General features: G+C 56.0%; 1 protein-coding gene across 4 annotated transcripts; it reads right to left on the bottom strand.

Annotated features, from left to right (window-relative positions):
* Positions 1–1,051: 1,051 nt before the first annotated feature.
* Positions 1,052–20,920, bottom strand: ARHGAP1 (Rho GTPase activating protein 1). Of its 4 annotated transcripts, none has more exons than XM_043971218.1 (14): positions 20,752–20,920; positions 15,885–15,959; positions 14,480–14,664; positions 14,172–14,267; positions 8,729–8,816; positions 5,213–5,344; positions 4,851–4,937; positions 4,655–4,753; positions 4,456–4,563; positions 4,302–4,378; positions 3,896–3,973; positions 3,233–3,361; positions 2,983–3,086; positions 1,052–2,806 (listed from the first exon to the last, which is right to left on the bottom strand). In XM_043971218.1, the coding sequence occupies exons 3-14, from the start codon at positions 14,616–14,618 to the stop codon at positions 2,624–2,626; spliced, it is 1,320 nt and encodes a 439-aa protein (XP_043827153.1). In that variant the 5' UTR covers positions 14,619–14,664; positions 15,885–15,959; positions 20,752–20,920; the 3' UTR covers positions 1,052–2,623. The 4 variants fall into 4 exon arrangements, with proteins under 4 accessions (XP_043827153.1, XP_043827151.1, XP_043827154.1 ...); XM_043971216.1 differs by having other exon boundaries at positions 14,480–14,652; XM_043971219.1 differs by having other exon boundaries at positions 20,760–20,920.
* Between the last annotated feature and the right edge of the window lie 15 nt (positions 20,921–20,935).

The following is a 20,935-nucleotide window of genomic DNA, read 5'->3' as shown; positions in this document are numbered from 1 at the left end:
AGGGCAGAGCTGTTTTTGTGTTTTTCCGCCTGAAGCCGTGGTGGGTAGTGAGGGCCAGACTCCCAGCCAGCTCAAAGGCTGAGAACCAGCCCTGGTGCCGTTTGGTCACGTGGCTGAGCAGAAGGGGTGTGGCCCCGTCTCCCCACCCTCAGCCCTGCTGTTGTTAGGAGGAGACTTGCTCAGGCAGCCACAGCTGCAGCCCTTGCCTCCACCTCTATCTGGATCGCTTTATCTTTCTGTTTGAGGGGAGCCTGTTTCGAGGTGCAGAAGCTGCTCAGAGAGGCCATAAGGGGGAGGAGCCCAGCCCTATTAAGTTACCTGGATGCCAGTCCACTTGGGAGGCAGGATCCCTCTCCAGGACTCCCTGGCTGAACACTGATTGTCCCAGCCCCTCGCGTCACGCCAGACAAGGAAACAGAAACGCGGTTACAAAAGACCCCCCCCCCCCTTACCTCCTGGTTATAGCGCACAGCCAAACAACCAGAAACCAGGGCCGCCAAATAAAAGGTTGCGACATTCTGCCTGTACAACTAACCCAGTGAGCCTGGACACAGACAGCAGCCCAGCTCCCCAAAAGGGCAGAGGAAAAAGTGGTTCCCTCTGCCGCCCTGGTGACTCCACCCTGGCACAGAAAGCCCAGCTGCCCAGAGGGGTGAGGCTCCCATTCCACCCCTTCTCACAGCAGCCTTGAGAAACGCAATGGCCAATTGTTGTTGTAAGGAATCAGTTCCTCGTGCCCCCTTGTTCTCAACGGGGCAACCCTACCAGATCTGACCAAGGTGAGGCCAAGAGTCAGCATTCTGCTGCGACCCACCGTGGGGCCTCAGCTGAGTCATTTCCCTTTCCTGGGATTCAGTTTCCTTCACTGAAAAAGGAGAGCTGGATTAGTTTAAGAATCCCACCCACCTGCGGGTTAAGTTAGGGCAGGTAAGAACAAGGTGAGGAGAGTGTGGACTCCAACCTGGATCCTGCCCCCTCCCCTCCCCAGCCATCCCATCAGCTCTCAGCCCCCTCTCTCTGCTCCCTTTCCCTGAACTCCACTCAGTTGGGCCATTTTTCAATCTCCATTTTTATTGAAATACAAAAAGTGCAAATGGTGAAATACACGATTGGTGCAGAGTAAGTCAAGAAGTGTGAATGTGAATGTGTTTCACAGTCGAGCCCTCCCACAGAAGCAGACCAGCAGGTCTGGGAAAGGCCTCCCAGGAAGCAGGGGCCCCAGACACATCCAAAAAGCCTGCCCATAGAAGGAAGGGAGTTGAGGGGGAGAGGGGCCTTAGGCAATATGCAGTACACAAGTCAGGACAGAAAGTGAGGACAGGTGACAGCTTGCAGGGCCCCACCTCAAGAGCAAAGAGCTCAGTGGGGTCAGGGTGCAGCCTCAGCGCCCTGAGCTGGTGGGCAGGAAGGGCAGGCTTGATCAGGTCAGAAAAGAAAGCAAGAGGTCAGCACGGGCCACCGGACTGCTGAGCTCAGGCAGACCTGCTCCTACCCAGGGATGTGGGGAGAAGGGAAGAATAGGGAAGAGGGTAGATCAGCTCCAGACACACAAGAGTAGGGGCAGGTCCCAAGGGCCATTTCTTAAATGTCTTTAGAGAAGGTTCCCAAGGACAGCAGGCCACTGGTTCTAGGCCGCCGGGGTCTGCGGGGCTGCACCGCGTCGTCACGGGCACATCCTAAGGGATGTGCCCAGAGGAGCCGCGGGGGCCTACAGGTGCAAAGGCCAACCAAAGCCTCCTCTCTCCTCAAGTAACGCTACAAGAGGCCCCTTCAAACCCGACCTTCCATGAGCCCCTGGATCACAGAGCGACCAGCAGTGCTCTGGCTCTGGCGCCCGCTCCCACAGGACTGACTTGGCAGGCCCAGGGCGACTCGCACCCTGGCTTTGACACAACAGAGTCCGCACTCGTCCTGAGGGTTCAGGAATCTTGGCTAAGGCTGGGAAGGAGGGGACAGAGGCACCTGAGGAATGTGGCCGAACTTGTCACTGACCAAACCTCAAGGAGACGCTAGGACTGGAGCGGGGGAGGGGGTTCTGGTTCCCCCAGAGCAGAAGCTGGGACCATGATGGGGTTTCCCCTCCTCCAATGCCACCATGCAATCCCGTGTCCTCCTACTGGCCAGGGGACAATGGGAAGGGGTGGACAGCCAGGCACTGCCACCATCACTGAAACTGGTCTCCAAACCAAGGATGCCCAGGGCCTAGCCTGGCACCTCTTCTGGCAATAGGGACACCATCCTGGTCAGACACCCGGCCCCAGAGCCACCAGCCCCTGGGCAGTCCTGTATAGGTACCAGGGTGGCAGGGAGAGCACAGGGAAAACAGGCTGTCAGGGATGCCCCCTTTTCCCATCCCGAAAGCAAGACCCTGGCATCCTGGGCCCCAGAGAGGCAGTGTAAGAGGGTAAGGCTTCGGAGAGAAGGAATGTTTCAGAGAGAGGCCTCTGGAGCCTCGGCGGGCCATGGGTACACAGCCCAGGGGGCGGGGGGGGGGGGGTCTCCTTCCTGAGCACCGTCCCCTCTCACCGGCCCGAAGCGTCTTCCTACACGGGGAATCCACTGGGCCGAGGCCGAGGGCGCGGACGGTGGCTGCCAGAGAAGGGGGGGTGGAAACGAGGGGGGCTCAGGGCCCCCCCGCCTCGGGGAACAGCTCTGCTTGGTGATCCAGCAGGAACTTGGTGAAGGTGTTGATGGGGTTGATGGCTTTGAGAGTGATCGCAGCATCCTTGGCCCACAGCAAGTTGGGCCCAAAGACCACAGCCAGGTTGGTGTTGGTCATCTTGTTCTGGTCACTGTGGGAGGAGATCTGGGAAAGGGCAGGAAGAGGGGCTGAGGCAGGGAAGCCATGACCGTCCCCTCCCCCCACTGCCCCAGGGATGAGCGGCCACCGCCCAAGAGAACAGGAGCAGGAAGCCCTGTGTGTGGGGGGGCGGAGGGGCTGGGAGAGGCCCGGGCCGGGCCAGGCCGGGCCAGGACACTGACCTGGGCCAGGAAGGCTGTCAGGAAGCGCAGCACCTGGTAGTTTTCCTCAGGCAGGGTCTGCAGGACTTGGAGGGTCGCCGCTACTCTCAGGTGCTCTTCGATATCTGCAGCAGACGGGGTCAGGACACAAGGACAGTTGAGGGCCCAGCCAACGGGCCGGGGGAGACTCTCTGTCCCTCCCGTGGCCTGCGCCAGAGGAAGGATCGAAGGGGACAAGCGTGGGCCAGAGAGCTGGGGGTAAGGCACTCACTGAGGAAGCCCACAACGTGGGGGTAGAGGTCAAAGGTGAGCAGTGGCTCGGGCAGCTCCCGGAGGAAGGTCTTCAGGATGACCGCTGGGAGGTGCACGTCATCATACTGCTCAAAGTTTACCGGCAGCCCTGGGGGGGGACGGAAAGAAGACGAGAGCTCGGCCCCTTTGGCCCCATCGGCCACAGGGGAGGAGACGACAGCTGGGCTGTGTGAGGCTTGTTAGCGGCTCAGGCCGCCCCCGAGTGGAATGGGGGGCCTCAGCACACTGCGGGTGGGGAGGCTGCCCATAACTTGGGGGTAAAGCCTATAACTGGCAATAAGAGGTGATCTATGGACTCACAGGTGCAGCCCCAGGGTCTTGGTGATCCCACAGCTGCCCGTGGGCACCATCCTCTAAGAAGCCGCCCTTGTCCATTACAAGGGAAAGCCAGGATCCAGGCGAGGACGCTGACCACAGCACCTCCTCAGCTCCAGGTTGCGGGCCATGTCCCACCAGAATACTGCCACCGGGGTCACAGTTTTGGGCAGAGAGGTCCAGTGTCACTAACCAGGCCACCAACAAGAAGGGGCCCTGGCCACCTGCCTGCCACCCTCCCCAGGTGAGCAAGACCAGCTCTCCCCACCTCCCCAGACACCACAGAAGATGCCACGGCCACACTCACCCATGTTGTACTTCTGCTGCACCTCCCGCACAACCTGAGTGTTGGCTGATCTCCGAAAAATCCCCTCTGTGGTAAGAGCTAGACAGCAAGAGGAGGAAAGTGAGGCCTCTCGAAGGGCCCTAGGCCAGCTTCCTTCAGCGCCCTGGCAGCTCCATGCAATGAGTGAGCCCGCCCAGGGACACCCCTGGCACCAGAGGGAACGAGGCAAAAGGGAAAGGGAGTCGGCCTGATGGAAGCTCCCACCTCCCGTCAGGTCCTATGCCAAGGGCATAGGAGGCCTCCAGAGGTGAAGCCCATTTCACAGATAAGGATGTCAAGGCTAGTGAGCGGCCCCGCTCAGGCCTCCTGCCTCCTGAGCCCAATGTCCTTCCCACGGGCCTCGCTCGGGAAGGTCCCTTCCGCTCACCATGGGCTTGCAGGTAGGCGATGGTCTCTCTGAGGACAAGGGGCAGGTGTTCAGGTTCATTGCTCTTCTCCTGGAGGCTGCAGGAGACAGGTGGGTGAGCCGAGCCAAAGCGCCCCTCCCATCACCACCCCCACAGCCCCACCCGTATACTCACTGCTGCAACGAGACCCCGAACTGTTGGTTGGGGAGTGGAGGCCGAGGGGGCATGGGCTTGGGGGCCGTGGCAGGGGTCTTCTGGGTGGATTTGAGGAAGTCATCGTACCTGGGGAATAGGGGCCAGGGTCAGGGCCATGCCCACCACCCAACCCCTAGTCCTCTGCTCCCTCCCTCGCCTCCCACCCTGGGCATCTCACTTGAGCACTTGGCGAGGGATGCCCAGCTGCTCCAGCTTCACGTGCTCACTCAGCTCACTCAGGTAGTTCACATAGAAAATCTTCCTCCCAAACTTGAAGCTGCCAAGCCAGGAGAAAACTGTGTGTCAAGGTCTGTCTGAGCAGCTCAGCTTCCCTGAGGACCCGCCTCAGCAAGGATCCCCTCCCCCCACCTCACCTAATGAGGGGTTTGAAGAGGATCAGCAGCGTCTTGATGAACATGGTGGGGTGCACAATGTACAGGGCTTTAATGTTCTTCTTATACCTGGGAAAGGAGGAAGGCAGGGCAGAGGCCTGATTCAGCGCCCGGCCCCGGGCAGCCTCTGCCCCCGGCCCCAGGGCACACCTCACACTCAGGAGGGAGGGTGAGGAGCTGGGAAGCATCCAGAAGGGCGACATCGTAAGATAACCGAGGGAAGCAACTGAGGTTTGGTCTGAGAAGGCCGGGTTGGGGGGCCATGAGGACCATCATCTGCCTGGATTTGCTTGGCCCGGGCAGACACGGGGGCTGGGGGGGTGGGGCTCCCCACACCCACTCACTTGCGGTCAAACTCCCGGTAGGCATCTCGGAGCCAACTGAGGGAAGGCTTGTTCTCGCTGGTCAAGCCGTGGTGTAGGTACAACAGGGTGTAGTCACTCTCCACATACTGATCCAAGGTGTGCTTTAGGTACCTGCGGAGACGCCCCCGCCCCTGTCACTCGGTCCACCCACCCAAGGGGAGCCAGGACCTTCCGGTCACCCCATCCGACTCCCTCGTTTTACAGAGAAGGCAGCCAAGGCCGAGATAGGAGAGCCATCTGAGGCCAAAGACTCCAAAGGGTCCAAGATAGAATCTGAACTCGTCTCCTGATTTCAAACCCGGGGCTCATCTCTACCCAGAGGCCACCAGGGGTGCTGCAGCGCACAGAGACCTGGCTCAGCCCTGAGTTGCCACTTAATCTGTCTACCTCAGTTTCCTCATCTATAAAAGGAGGTCAATAAGAGCCCCTCCCTTGCAGAGTCGAGCCTGGCACAGGTGGGTGCTGTTACCAGCACCATCACTATCACCAGGATTTCCTGTGGCCTCGTGCCAGGGAGAGAGCTGGGGGAGCTCAGGCATCAGGAGGACAATCCACCCGCCGTGATTACTGACAGGACGGCGGGCTCGGCTTTGCTGTAAGGAAAGGCTCAGGAAGAGGGTGAGGGCGACACAGAGGTTTGAGAAAAGGCGGCAACAATAAAAGGGAAAAGGAAGAAGAGCATCCCTGGCCATGCATGCCCATACCTCTGCCTAGGAGCTACAGAGTGCCTGAGTGTGTGGGGGGGGGAGGGGCCCATTTGCTACCCCAAGAGCCAAGATGCCAGGGCCAGGCACCCCCCTAGTTTTATGGGTGAGGAGACTGAAGCCCGGGAGGACGAGGGGGTTGGGCAAGGCCACTCAAAGCAGCATGGGGGGGGGGCGTCCTCTGACTCCAAAGGCAGAGCTTTCGCTCCCTGCCCCCGCTGCCCCTTGAGAATTCAGCCCTAACCCTTCCTACCTTGGAGCCAGATATAAGACCATGCAACCCCAGGAGCTTGGGAAGGAAGGAGGAAGGGCCGGCTCGTCCCCATGGCACGACTGAGGGAGGACCTGAGGTAGTAGCCATTCTAGGCATTGTGGGATCACAGCCCCCAGGAGCACAAGCACGGCCAAGTGCAGCCAGCCAGCCCAATCACCTCCCCCGCCACCAGACCCGCCCGGGCCTGTGGTGGAAGAGGGGGGAGGAAGCTGACCTGCTAAGGGGCAAAGTGATGGAAAATGCAGTCCCTGGCCTAGGGAGGTGTAGGGAAACTGGTAGGGCTGGGAGCTGGCCAAGCTCAGCCTCAGCCCCAGCCCTCTCTCCCGGGAGGTGCAGCCAGGGCAGGGCTCAGGCCTGTTGGGAGGGAAGTGACTAGAGGACCTCAGCCAGAGAGCCCCAGGTGACAGGGAGAAGCCCAAGGAGGCTCAGGGCTGAAACACTCCTCCCATTGAAGCTGGGCCCTTTTCTCTCCTTTCCTTGACAGCTTCCTCCTGTAGCCAGGCATCTATCGGTTTTGTGATCGAATCGAGAGAGAGAGAGAGAGAGAGAGAGAGAGAGAGAGAGAGAGAGAGAGAGAGAGAGAGAGAGAGAGAGAGAGAGAGAGAGGGAGAGAGAGAGAGAGAGAGAGAGAGAGAGAGAGAGAGGGAGAGAGAGAGAGAGAGAGAGAGAGAGAGAGAGAGAGAGAGAGAGAGAGAGAGAGAGAGGGAGGGAGGCTGGGAGACTGAGTCTGCTAACGGAGCCAAGGGGGCAGAGCCCTCTTCTCTAAGGAGCGGGACGTCCTTGGAGGCTGGATGGACAGAGCCTGGGCCTGAAAGCTAAGCTTGGCTCCTTGTGGCTGGCTGTCCCTCATTCCCACTCCCAAGGCTGCAGACATCTTCATGAAGGAAGAGGAGAGTGCTTGGGGGTGGCCTTGGGCTTGCCCAGAAAGCAGTGCAAGCCCAGAGGCGACCATCCGGAGACCAAAAAGCCAAAGCCAGCCTGCCCGGTCGTCCTCCGGTCCAAGGCAGAAGCCAGCAAGGCTTCTGGAGGGATGGAGTCTTAGGCTCTGACAGCCATTGGAGGAAAGGTCCCTCCAGACGCTGGCCACCCCCCCAGGAGATGTCTATTGCAAGCACAGCTGGGCAGCATGAGGCCAGAGGGTGCTGGGCTGTTGGCGTGTACTCGGACCAGACTTATCTGTGCTATGAAGATAAAATATGGCCATCATAACTGTGCACATAGAATGGAATAAAAGCAACCATGTCAGAAGCACTCCAGAAGTGGAGAGCACACGTCCGAGTGTCCCCAAATTACACAGCTAACTCCCAGGACAAGAAGAATCAATCACGCTGAGTAATCCTGTGTCCTCTGGCTCCCCCAGCAACAGGGCAAGTCTCTGGGCAGTCTGCTGGCAGAGTGTAGTCAGGAAGACCTGAGTTCAAACCCAGCCTCAGACATTTACTATTTTGTAACCCTAAGCAAATCGCTTAACCTCTCTCTGCCTCAGTTTCCTCAACTGTAAAATGCTGATAAAAATTGCACCCACCTCCCAAGATTGTTGTGAGGATAAAATGAAATGATATTTGTAAAGCACTTAGCACAATGCACAGCACATAGTAGGTGTTTAATAAATGCTTATTCCTCAATTGGGTGGAGTAATCTCTCTAACCCTGCAGGAAAATAGGAGGGGAAGGGGATAAAGAGAGAGGGGCAAAAGAAGGAACGGCGGATTGGGGGAGGGGACAGATAGAAGCAAATCCCTTTTGAAGAGGGATGGGATGAAAGAAGATGGATAACAGAATAAATATCATGGGGAAGGGAATAGGATGGAAGGGAAACAGGTAACAATAGTAATCATGAAAAAGAGAAAAGGGGGAAAAATTGTACAGAAAATATTTATAGCAACTCTTGGTGGCAGCTAAGAATTGAGAATCAAGGGAATGTCCATCAATTGAGGAATGAGGGAAGAAGCTGTGGTATATGATTGTGGTGGAATGGTCTTGTGCTGTAGGAAATGACAAACAGGATGATCCCAGGAAAACCTGGAAAGACTCATGAACTGATGTATAGTGAAGTGAGCAGAGCTGGGAGGACAATGTGCATGGTGACATCAGTATTGTTCGATGAGCAATTGTGAATGACTTAACTACTCTCCACAATGCAACGATCCAAGACAATCCCAAGGAACTAATGATGAAGCACACTATCCACCCCCATAGAAAGAACTGATAAAAAGAGCACTTGTGGATTGTACATATGTAACCGGTTACGGTCTTGTGGAGGGGGGAGGAAAGGGAGGGAAGGAGGGAGAAAAATTTGGAACTCTAAATCTTATGAAAATGAATGTTGAAAACTACCCTTACATGTAACTGGAAAAAAGAAAATAAATGTATGTTGTAAAAAAAATAATAAAAATAAATGCTTATTTCCTCTTTCCTCCAGGACCCTTTCCCATAGAAGGAGCTCAGAAAGGAACTTTCTGACTGGGATCCCTGGGAGAAACTCCCACGTCTCCTAGCCGCCTGGGTCAGTACTCACTCCAGGAGTTTGACGTGGTCCAGCTGGTGGCTCGGAGGCATCCTACAGGCACTGAACACGATGATCTTCCGCCCATATTTGTCATCTCCTAGAGAGGAAGAGAGAAGCAGTCAGAGAGAGGGGTCTGAAAGCAGCCCCCTGGCCTGTCAATCAGTCCTTCATGGGCACTGAAAACAAGGTGTGAAGAAGGCGGCTCCAGGGTCTACAAAGCACAGCCACAGAGTCCTGCGATTTTGGAAAAGAAAGTCACCCCCATTCAGTGATCTCATTCAAATAATCATAGTGCACATTCACAGGACACCCTGGCTAACAACCCCAAAAAAGCAGGCGGTGCAAAGAGCATCATCCCTGTGTTACAAAAGAGGAGAACTGTCGGAGAGACCAGCTCCAGAGGCCCTCCCCTGTGGAAGCAGAAGCTGGGGGCGTCACGTGGGTGTGGGAGTTCTGAGGGCTGGGACGACAAACCAACACGGTGAGCCCCCGGGAGTGGAGGGACCCCTTAGCCGGCCTGGTCCGAAAAAACAAACCAGGCTAAAGCTGGGGAGCTGATAAATGTCGGGGGGTCAGACCCAGGAGGGGCCACTACACTTCCAGGTTAGGAGACAGGAATGCTGCCCAGGCTGCCTAACGAGCTCAGTGCTCTCTCCGCTACACCCCAGCTCCCTGCCTGTCAAAAGTCATCCTGAGAGACCACATAGGGATTCCTAAAATACTCTCACTGCTCAGGACGTGTCTGGACTCCTCTTTGGAAGCTTCCCTCAGAAGCAGCTTTGCCAGCAAATGTCTCTCTCCCCCATAAGGATGGATCAGAGGCTAGCCATTTTACGAGTGGGCAGACTGAGGCTAGAGATGAAGCAGCTGACCCAACGTCACTAATAAGCATCAGAGGACAGATGGGAACCAGGCCTCCTGAGTCCAGAGCTGGTCCCCATGGGACCACCCCTTGACCACTTCATGCACCAGATCTGAGTCAGGGATTTTTGCAAAACACAACATCTAACCCCAATGGACGAAGATGAACTCAGCATACAGCAAGTGCCCCCAGACAAATACTGATTAGAGAAAGGGTGCACATGTGAAGGCAAGCCTCCACAGAAGAAAAGCAGATGGCATTTGAAGGAGGCACCTTTGAAGGACGTTTCTTTTGATTTAAAAGTTGCTCCCAGTCAGAGCTGGAATCATCCCGAAGGGACTGGAGCCTTGGAGCCTCCCAGGGGATATGAGGCCATGTTCTCTCTGCTGAGAGGGAGACAAGACAGAGCCCCGAGTCCTGATCTAATATGGTTAACAGCGGCAGTGTCTGTCAGTGAGAAACATCACCACCCACTGCCCTTCTCCCACACTGCCCTCACTCCTATGCCTTCAGGACAAACTATCAGGAGGATTCCAGGAAACCTCATGCCCACCCCAAAGCAGCCACGTACCCCATCTTTCCGATGCTAGTCGGAGGAAAGGGAATCAAGGGTTTAGGAGCAAAATTTGGATCCGGTATCCAGAGATGATTTTAACACAGGCCTCTTCAAAGAGAGAGATTTTCACCCAGATGTCAAGAGCGGTTACAGGCCAACCTCCCAGGCAAGGACAAAAGGCACTGGTGTCATCTTCATGAACACAGTATAGGAGGTCATACTTATCTGAGGATAATTAGCACTGGAAAATGGCCAGCAGTTCAGAGTAAATGGGGGGGAAATGTTTGCTTGGGCTTTTATCTTGAAAATGAAACATAAAAATGCCCTTTGGGTCTCGAGTTTAATAAAGTTTAGGTTATATTTGTAACTACGCACAAATTGTCTGGGCAAAAACTGAACCAAATGTTGGGGGAGGGGCATCATTTTCCCAACAAATTCTATCCTTCATTTCACATTTGACTTTTCCAAGCCCAATCACACAGAGGGTCACAGCTACAAGACTATTCTTGGGTGTCACCGATTTTTCCAAGGGCCTCTCTCTTGAGCCTTTGATACTCAAATCTTTCCTTTAGATTCAGGGAGAGGAGGACTAAGGCTGACAAAGACAGGGACAGACCCTAGTGTTGAGTTCTAACGTGCCTTTGAGCTGGGCCTCCTTTCCTAAGCAATCCATCTATTAGGGAATATTTTCATGGAACGATGACTTTGGTTTCTTTCTGCAAACCTCTATGGAGGCAGCCTGGTGGGATGGGGAGTGAGCCGATATCCAAGTCAGCCTCCCTCCTTACATAACAACTGGCTGTTCTGAGACAAATCCCTGAAGCCCTCAGTTCTCCAGGCAATCTCTAAGACTTAAGAATTACTGCTCTGGGGCAGCTAGGTGGCGCAGTGGATAGAGCACCGGCCCTGGAGTCAGGAGGACCTGAGTTCAAATGCGGCCTCAGACACTTAACACTTACTAGCTGTGTGACCCTGGGCAAGTCACTTAACCCCAATTGCCTCACTAAAAAAAAAAAAAAAAAAAAAGAGAATTACTGCTCTGCATTGACAAACGAGGACCCCTGTACTGCAGACTGCTGCACACCACGTTGTCTGCCAACGTCTACTCATGATCCACCTTAGAAGATGCGGCATCAAGCTTCCTCACACCCCTGGCTTCCCCATCCCAGGCCACTCTTCCGTCAGGTTTACTGGACTGATGGCTTTCCTGACTGTGACTTTACATGGCTGAGCAGGACCTCTGCTCTTCCCGTGCACTGAGGAAATGGGAGCAATAATGACCTCAAGCTGACCCTTGCACTTCAGAGAGGGCTCTTTTTCAGTAGGCCTGGGTTCTTACGAGCACTGGAAAGGAGGGACAGAGGCAGTGTCTGGCCTGGGTGCCACTGACAGTTGGCATTTCCAAACTTCCTCCCAATAATGGTCCAAGGAAGCCTTCTTCCTCTGCCATCACTTTGAGCATCTCCCTGAATCCTAATCTGAAACTCAGAGGTTCCCTTCTCCCCCAGCCATCCTTGGCTTTTGCTCTCTACCCATGCACCACCGCCAGTCTGAGAGGCCCTTGGGAGGCCCCTGGATACCCTGTCGAACAAAAAAGCAGAGCTGGACACATGGTGGCCCAAGAATGACATCTGGCCTGTGGAAGTCCCTCTTCTTCACCTAAACGAGCAGGGAAACGTTTGGCCCACTAGGCCAACCCATTTTAACCTCCTTTTCCACACTTCGCTCCCAGAAGGGGCTGGGGCATGGATGTACTTTTGAGGGCTTTTTTCCCTAGAGCTCTTGTCCAAGAGCAGGGGCCCCTGGCCCAGCTCCCTTGCATCTCTACCCAGAAGGAGCCAGGATGAACAGAAAAACAGAGCATCTCTGCCCCATGGGGACAAACCTGAGCCAGGGGGGGGGGAGGGGTTAGTCTGTGGAGCTTAGACTTAGGGGGTCTATAGAATCAGCTGGGCAGGAGCGAGGTGCTGGGGCATCTTCCCTACCTCACAGAGGAGACCCCTCTGGACCACTCTGGCAGATTAGGCCAGTGCTAGATCCCCCTGGGCAGCCTGCTGGCCTCCAAGGAGGTCCCACTCTGTATTTAAGGGGTGAGAAGGAGCAGATGGGAAGCAGTCCACTGGCGATAGCCACGGTTCGCTGAAACCACGTGGGTCATCTGGCGCATTCCCCAGACACCAATCAGGAACTCGGCCTGCCAGGGTCTAGAGAGCCAATCAGCAACACAACAGCTCCAGCTGCATGCTGGGAATGGCCGCCCCCACAACCAGCAGGGAGTTCCAGAGTGGAAGCGATGAAGGAGCAGCTTGTGTACGGCCTCCACAGCTCAGGAAAGGCCCCTCCTCACTGCCCCTCTCCCTATGGGTAGACCCATTTTCTGTTCCAAATGGCCAGGAGGCCCTCAGGACACCTCTGTCAGGGACATCCACACTGCTCAGAAGGGACGCCCCACCAAGGAGAAGCCTTGCTTCCAAGCCTGATCTGTCTCAGCTTCTGGATTTCCAGGTACCAGATACCCCGCAAATCCTGCTGGGCTGAGGACAGAAGGGGGACAGAGACCTCTCTTTTCTGAGAGCCATTTCCCTTTGCTTTCTGGTCTGGGTTCCCTCCTGCTTGGCCCTTAAGGCTGCGCCTCATTCCAATGCCACCATCAACCACCAGGAGAGGGGCTGCAATCCCGCCAGCCCCGCCCCCCCCCCCCGAGAGCCCCTCCTGATCAGCACCATCAGCGGCTGGGGGCCCCGAAGGCCAGAGCCCAGGGACTCCACCTACCTGGCTGGCCCCCTTCAGGCTCACCACACCCTGGAGAAACAGAAAAATGGCGCTGCTCCATCTCCCCATGATCCCCTGGGCACGAGGTCCCTTTCATCCTCCACTGTGCCTAGCAGCGTGACGCTATGGCACCTGCAGGGTGACTCCCTAAGAAGGACTCTCCTGTGTCTGGAGGATCCAGACGAGGTCACTGGACCTCCAGGCTGAGCCCGGGCTGAAGGAGCACTCCCGTCCTCCTCAGCAGGACCATGCAAGCACAGGGGGTGAAAAAGGCCCCAGCCACACCAAGGCACATGGACTCCATGGAGCTTTGAGGAAGGGGCGCTTGTGGGGGTTGGGTGGAACAACCTCGTCAACGCTCCCCCCACCCCAGAGCATCACTGTCTCCCCATCACGAGTCTGGGAGAAAAGAGGCCCTGCTCTGTCCTGTGGAGGCTCTATGGACCCCCAAGGTATGTCGTGCTACCTAGACTCATGCCAGGCCCTTCCTCCCTCCTCAAGGGGCTGTACTTAGCACGGCCTCTCTTGCCCAAAAGTTGCTGCTGACTGCATACAAGACCCCAACTTGGTCTTCTGTGCGAGTATCCTCCTAAACAACACCCCAACTTTTCCCATCACTGGCAATAGATGACTTTGGGTTGCTCGTTTGGGTGTTCTCTTTCTTCTCTGAGCAATGACATCCCATGGGCCAGGGACCTCTTTGTGACCCCCCCAACTTTGGCATAGAACCATGCACATTACCCATGTTTGATAAGTATCTTTTAATGAAGATGTGACAAGACTCTCCCACCCGAAGGGGCTGAGTGACAATCCTCATCACTTACGAGACACATCCGCATCATCTTTGTAGGCGCACAATGGTCAAAAGGAGACCCAAGTCTCTGGGTTTTGGACCATGGGGCCACGTGGAACTTGGACATAGCAAGGCTGTTAAAACTCCCCAAGAATCAGGAAGGTGGCACAGAGTGGGCAGGTACTCATGGAGCAGGAGGTCCAGTCCCCATCCTGGCTCTGCCCTGGACAATCGCTGAGCCCGTCCAGGCTTCCCCTTCCTCGTCTGTACCACCAAGTGAGCCTTGAGGTCCCCTCGAGCTCCCAAGGGCATAGGAGGTGGGTCTCTCGTCCCCTCTGAGCCAGCCAGAGAGGGGACCACAATCATTGTTTCCAGAATGAATACTGGAAAGCTGCACCTATGGAGAACAAGATCTCCTTTCCCTGCATCCCCCTCGGGCGCTGGCCAGTGCCTGGGGACCCAGACTCACCTGCCACCTCCACAATCTGGTGTCGGGCAATGTCATAGTAGGGGTCGTCCCATCTCAGGTGGGTGACGGGATCTGGGGAGCTGCTCTTGGAGTCATCTGAGAAGCAGGTGGATACACACTGGTTAGGCTGAGAGCTGTGGGGCAGGGCCCCGCTAAGGCAGCCCTCCATGCCTCACCCCTCCCTCCTGAACACAGACCCATGGAATTTTGAGCTGGCCCCAGATCTCCTCCTGTGGTCTCCCGCCTTTGGCTCCCTCCCTTCCCCTGCTCTCCCACTGCTCCTGCTGCCCAGGTGCATAAGGGCCTACCGGATTTGGGGAAGTCAGGCATTTCATCAGAGGGCCAGTTTTTATCATCAATAGAAGCCAGCTTCAGCTGGTTCAGGGCCCGGTTGGTGTTATCAAAGGTTAAGTCATCCTGAAGATCGGAGAGAGGATCCATGGCCATGGTGCCGCTCAGTCTCGGTCTTGCCCTGCAGAGCCTGGATGAGACACTGAAGGGGTCACAGAGCTGGTCAGTGGACACACTCTTCCCTGCTGACTATCGCTTCCACAGCAAGCTTCCCCCAGGCCCCCTCATCTGTGCTGCAAGTTGCCTGAAGTTCTGGGCTCTCCTTGCCTCCCACAGATCGGGGATCTTGCCAGAGACGGCAGCTGGGACGCAGCGTCTCCCTTCACATCTCCCAGCTGGGTGGGGGAAGGGCTGTGCCAGGCTCTGCACTGTCCACCTCCCAGCTGCCCAGGCTGTAGCCTCATCGTCGTGGTCTCTAGCCACAAAAGGAAAGATGTGGTCCCTTCCCAGCTGACCTTTCCCTGAGACCTATAAGAGCCAAAATGCTGTGCAGCCAGGCAGCAGAGCCGGGCTCACCTCGGGCCTGGGCCCTTAATGTACCCAGTGCAAGGGAAATCCTAAGAAGCAGAGGCCAATTGGTGCCCCAGCACATGCCCTCTAAGGTCCAACAGGATCTGCTGCCGACCTGGCTCTGGTCTCCCCTCCTCTCTCCCTCCCTCCCTCCCTCCCTCCCAGAGGTTCCAGGCCCATCTTCAACTCTCCCTCAGTCATTCCTCCAGAGAATGAGCAGTTCATCATGACTTGGTATGTCTCAGGCCTTGTGCTAAGCACTGGTCACAGGAGAGGGAAACAGAAGGGCACCCCCTGCCCTTTAGCCTTCTGGGGGTAAAGACACAAAATACAGCCCAAGTAAATACACAGTGGTCTGGGAGCAGATAGGGAAGGGAGCTAACCACTTGGCAAACGAGGTCCCCTGGAAGAAGAAGGGGCCCTGGGGCTGAGCCATGAGGTGGAGGTGAGGGCGGATGTCTTCCCAGGAGGCCAGCCTCCGGAGAGGGACGGCCAGGGGCCATGGCTGGGAAGTAAGGTGTGGGAGAAGGAGCAATCTGTGGTAAACTCAGGAAAGAGGCAGGAACCTGATCGGGGCTTGCATTTTCTCCTAAAGGCCATGGGAATCCCTGGGCCTTCCTAAACAGGGCAGTACCACAGTCTACTAGCACATCATTGGACACAGTCAGTTGACTGATTGATGGTCAGAGCTGTGCTCCCGAAATATCATTCTGGTAGCCACGTGGTAGAAGGGCTTGAGAACGGGAAGCCCAATTAGGCATCACTAGTGATAGTGCAGGTGAGAGGTGACTGGGGCCCAAACTAGGGTGCCGGCCACACGGGTGAGAAAACAAGAATGAACGTCAATTCTACCTTCACAAAACAGCAGGAGGAAGATTCTGGTGGATGCTTCAAAGCTGGGTGGCTGCAAGGATGGTGGTATCCTCACTAGAAACAGGGAAAGCAAGAGAAGAGGTGGGTGGAGAGGAGAGATCAGGTCAGTCTTGAGCCTGGTAAGTTCAGAAGAAAACGTGCAGGACTCCAGATGGGATCCAGCGATTGAGACCATGTTGGGAATGGGACAGGACTAGAGGCAGGGCAGGTAAATATCAGAAGCCCAGAGTCGCCCAAGCCAACTCTGCCCCTCTAGAACTAGACATAGTGAGTTGAGCAGACTGGAGGAGAGGTGAGAAAAAAAGAAAGAAGAAACATTTATAGCCCTAGGACTTGGAAGAGGAAGATGGAAAATATTCCAGGATTAGAGATCTAGGGAAGAGCTGGGCCCACAACTGGGATTCTTTTGGACTCCCTAGGGCTTAGATTCCAGTCACAGAAAACAGGGTGTGGTTGTGTGTGGTTAGGAGGTGGGTTCTAGGGCCTCCCCACAGCCCCACAAAATCCCAGATCAATCTGCTCCCCCCCAGAGGCCAAAGGAGCAAGCCTGCTCAGAGCCCAGACACATTCCAAGAGCCAAACAAGACATATATGGTCAGAGGATTGCTAGAAAAGATAAGGAACTCATTGACAGGGCTCTGATGGGCTGGCGGTGGGGAGGAGGGGGGCAGAACCTGCAAGCCCAGGACCCAGAGCCGGAACTCCTCTGGGCCATGAGGTAATGTGACAAGTACGCACTGGCAGTCTCAGCTAAGGACTGGGGATGGCAAATTGCCTCCCTGCACCTAGCAACCGTCCCCCATCACCACGGCAACCACACTGACTCAGTGTTTAAAAGCTCTGCTGAGCACTAGACCAGTTTCCTGGGAAGCTCCGAGCCAGATCTGGGGAGCTCTTCAACCAAAGAAGAAATACTCCCTGCTAACCCCGACCTCTGCCATCAACTTGAAAGACGATACTCGTCCCCAAGAGCTCTGTTCCTTATAAGGACAGAGCCTTTTCTTTCTTAGTAACCTATTCTTCCCCTTCTCCTCCCAATCCCCACCCCGGGGTCACTGCTCTGTAACTCCTGGCCTCCCAGGGTGGCTTTGAGGAAAGCGCTTGGCAAATCTTTCATCACTATATAAATGCCAATCGTTTGGGTTGTGTTTTTTTAAAGGAAACTCTATTTTACAAATCAAAAACCAGGCCGGTCATCCATCTCTGCCTTACAGTCCCACCGGCAGGGAGCCTGCCATTGGCAGACCTGGCACACGCCACAGGGCCACATGGAGGCCAAATTGCCCTGCCTGACCGCCCCCAACACACATCGCTCCCAGCACATCTGCCCCGGCAGCCGGGATGGCTCCTTTTTGGGCAGCTTAAGTACATTTTTCCACTAAGCTCACTGGACTTGAGTCATTCAGTTACTATTTGCTAAAATGTCGCAGGGCAAGTCTGCCGCACAACACAGGACGTTGGCCCTCAAGTCGCCTGAGGGGGCCCAGTGGGGAGGCAGGCAGCACTGAGGTACAAAGGACACAGCCTGCATCTGGTCTCACGAGTGCTGGCCTTGAATCTTGGCTTAGTTCCACTTAATAGAGCTGCGACCAGCAAGACCCTCCCTGGCCGAATCTCAGTTTCCTTATCAGTGATAAAATTCCCCCAAATTCAAATGACTCCAAAATGGAATGAACTGACCCAGAAACTCGGAGCTCTTCAGGTGTGGGCCAGATGGACAACTCCTTTGTGGGGGGAAGGACAACATGATGTCTCTGGGGAAAGCTGGCTTTGGAGCCACACAGCCAGGGCTGATTCCTAGCTCTGCCACTGGAGACCTGTGTGGCCTTGGGCCACTCGATAAACCTCCACGGCCCGCAGTTTCCTCATCTGTAAAATGACGACAAGGCCCACGAAAGCCCTTGTGGTTGTGGCTCTCTGACCATGTGACTGTCTGACGGTCTAGGATGTTTCTGGGATTTGCGAGGACAACAGTCTTGAATGTTTGTAATTGGGACCCTCCTGGAAAATCCAAGAGGCCCCTCCTTTCCAAAAATGCTGCTACAGAGTCAAAAGCAGGCCGAGTCCCCCTGATTTCATGCGGAATCAGAGGATCTCCAAGTTGGGAGGGACCTCAACAGCCATGCCTGTTCAGGAACCTTCCTGATAACTCAAGAGCAGAGATGTACAACTAGAAGGGACCTTGGAGGGCATCTGGGGCAACATCCTCATTTTGGAGATCAGGAAACTGAGGCGCAGAGAAGGGAACAGACTTGACCAAGGTCACAGGGGTCTGAAGTGGCCGAGCCAGGAATCAGGGCCAGGTCTCGGACCCCAGGTGTCAGCAGTCCAGCCTTCATGAGAAGCCTGAGGGGGCCTCCATTTCCTGGGGCAGTCCATTCCAGCTGGAGAGAGCAGAGCCAAGCCAAGATTCAAACCCAGGACTGCTGACTCTAAGGCCAGTAGCTTCCATACCACGACACCACACTGCTTTCCCCATGCCCACTGGCTGCCACCCCTTCCCTGGAGGAATGCCACCGCTCACACTCCTACACCCAAACCTGAAGCTCCTTAACACACACTGGAGCCAGGGGAGCCAGGGGGCCAATGGGCCTCTCTCTGGACCTCTGTTTTCCCTCGGGTGAAATAAAGAGCCTCAGGAACTCTAAACCAGAGATAGAACAGCTTGGAGCTCAAGTATGTGGGAGGAAGGAAGGAGGCCAGCGTCAGAAGGAGGGCTGAACTTGAAATTTCACCTCCTTTCTGCAACTCCACGGCTTTCACTTCCTGACTGCATCTGCCCTTCCTGGCTGACTGCCACCAGCTCCTCGGAAGCTATGGCCAATAAATTCAGCCCAGCACAGAAAGCTGCTCCCTCGTCTGCCATCAAAGACGGTGAGGGGAGGAGGCAGACGGTTAACCCCGGGAATTTCCAGCCTCAGCCGGGATTCACAGACCCCCGATTGAGAGGGGCTCCGTCCTGCCTGACTCTGCAAGTCATTTCCTACTCAAAGATCCTGCTTCTTCCTCTCTGGGGGTAAAAAGCCACCTTGGAGTAAGACAAAAAGTCAGAGATTACGGGGCTATTCAGGGCCTGCCACCCCAAAGTGTCCAAGGGGGTGCCTGAGGTTAATCTGAGCCTTTCCCCATCAAAGAATGCTTAAAAGCTCAATGAGCCGAGTCAGGGGCCCAAATATCATTAACTGAGGTGGATTACCCTAGGAGGCTTCACCAGCCCTGCCTTCAGGAAGTTCTGGCCTCTACTAGGTCACTCCCACCTATTGGCTGCCTCAGTCTTAACTGCTACAAGATAAATGGGCTGGTGATACTTAGAACTTCAATCTCTTTCAGGTCTGTGCATCCTCCGGGTCAGAATTAAAACCACACTGGGGCAGCTAGGTGGCGCAGTGGATAGAGCACCGGCCCTGGATTCAGAAGGACCTGAGTTCAAATCCATCCTCAAACACTTTACACACTTACTAGCTGTGTGACCCTGGGCAAGTCACTTAACCCCAATTGTCTCACTTAAAAAAAACAACAACACACTAATGCCCCCTGGTACCTTCCTTTCCACAGGATATGACCCATGCTAGTGACATCTCCTTTATCCACCTTCAGATTAGGACAGCAACCTGACCTGAGGCAATCTACAAAACCCGGCCCGGGAGGAGAAAAGAAGAGAAGGATTGAAGACAGGTGGAAGGGCCGCAGGCCCAGAAGGAAACCTGACAAGGACTGGCTCCTGCTGGGGTAACAGGCTCCCCCTACAGAGACCTATTCAGAGCCGCCTCACTGTCCAACAGAACCCAAAAGATGAACACCTGTCCCTGCCCCACCCCACTTTGGACCAGCTTCTCTATTAAATGGCACCGGACCTGAAGTCAGAAGACCTAGGTTCGAATCTTGTGTGACCCCACACTTCAAGCCCACTTCATTTGGGGGGTTCTCAAGTTTTCTCATTCGCAAGAGCAGGGGGGGGGGCCCAAGGTTCTTTCCACCCCTGGATGCTGTGACTCCCAGCTGTGATAATGAGTAGCCACCTGACCTCGGGAAAATCGTTTCACTAAACGCTAAATCAAACAAATATTTATTAAGCCCAGGATCAAAGGATGCCTGGTCCGGTCCCCAGACGTCTACGGGCACTACTCCTCCCCACTGCCAAATGAGGAATAACTTGCCGAAGCCGGGATGGGCATTCGGGCACCTACGACGTGCAAAGGGGCTGGGATGGGGAGCGGCTGGGAGAGGGGTGGGCGACAGAACCACTCTGCGTGCCAGGCCCCCTTCCCCCACCTCCGGAGGACGGGGATTACGCCACTTCTCCCGTCGGTGCCCGCCCCCTCCCCGGGCCCACTTCACCAACGCCCGGAGGGACTCGGCACCAGGGGCCGGCTCGTGCCAGCTCCCTCGGGGCACAAATGACCAAAAGAACGGCCGCGCTTGACTCAGTTTCCTTCCTCCGCACCAAGCCCGGCACGAGGAGGGCCTCGGAGGCCCCTCGCTGTTTGACAGACGGGGAAACTGAGGCCCGAGAGCGGCCTGATCAATGCGTACGGACGTCTATGCACCCCCTGCAGACGAGCGAACGGGCTCGGAAAGGGGAAGGGACTCATCCAGGGCCACACCTCGGCGGAGGGAGGGAGGGAGGGGCTTAACGGAGGAGGAAACTGAGGCAGGGGAGGGGTGGGACTACTCGTCTACGGTCAGGGCGAGCCTCAGCTTCCCCATCTGTTCAGTGGCCCCAGCCGGGGAGGAAGCTGCGGCCGCGGGGCCCGAGCCCGCTTCCCTTCTCGGGGGGGTCGGGGTCGGGGTCAGGGTCAGGGTTCCGATTCCCCACCCCCTCCCCCGCGCGGCCGCGGCCCCGGACCTGCTCACCGCCGCTGCTGCCTCAGCCGCCGCCACCGCCTCCTGTCAAAGCTCCGTCAACATCCGGCTCCGAAGCGGACGCACGGAGGGAGGGAACTTGAGAGGGAGGACCGCTGCCCCCCCCCCTTACAGGCACACTCACACAGACCCACACCCAAACGGGCGCCACCGCCCCGCCGCTTCCG

Source organism: Dromiciops gliroides, chromosome 6 (assembly GCF_019393635.1).
Source record: "Dromiciops gliroides isolate mDroGli1 chromosome 6, mDroGli1.pri, whole genome shotgun sequence".
Lineage (NCBI taxonomy): Eukaryota > Metazoa > Chordata > Mammalia > Microbiotheria > Microbiotheriidae > Dromiciops > Dromiciops gliroides.
Note: the sequence above shows the minus strand (reverse complement) of the source record. Positions and strands in the feature narration are given on the sequence as shown.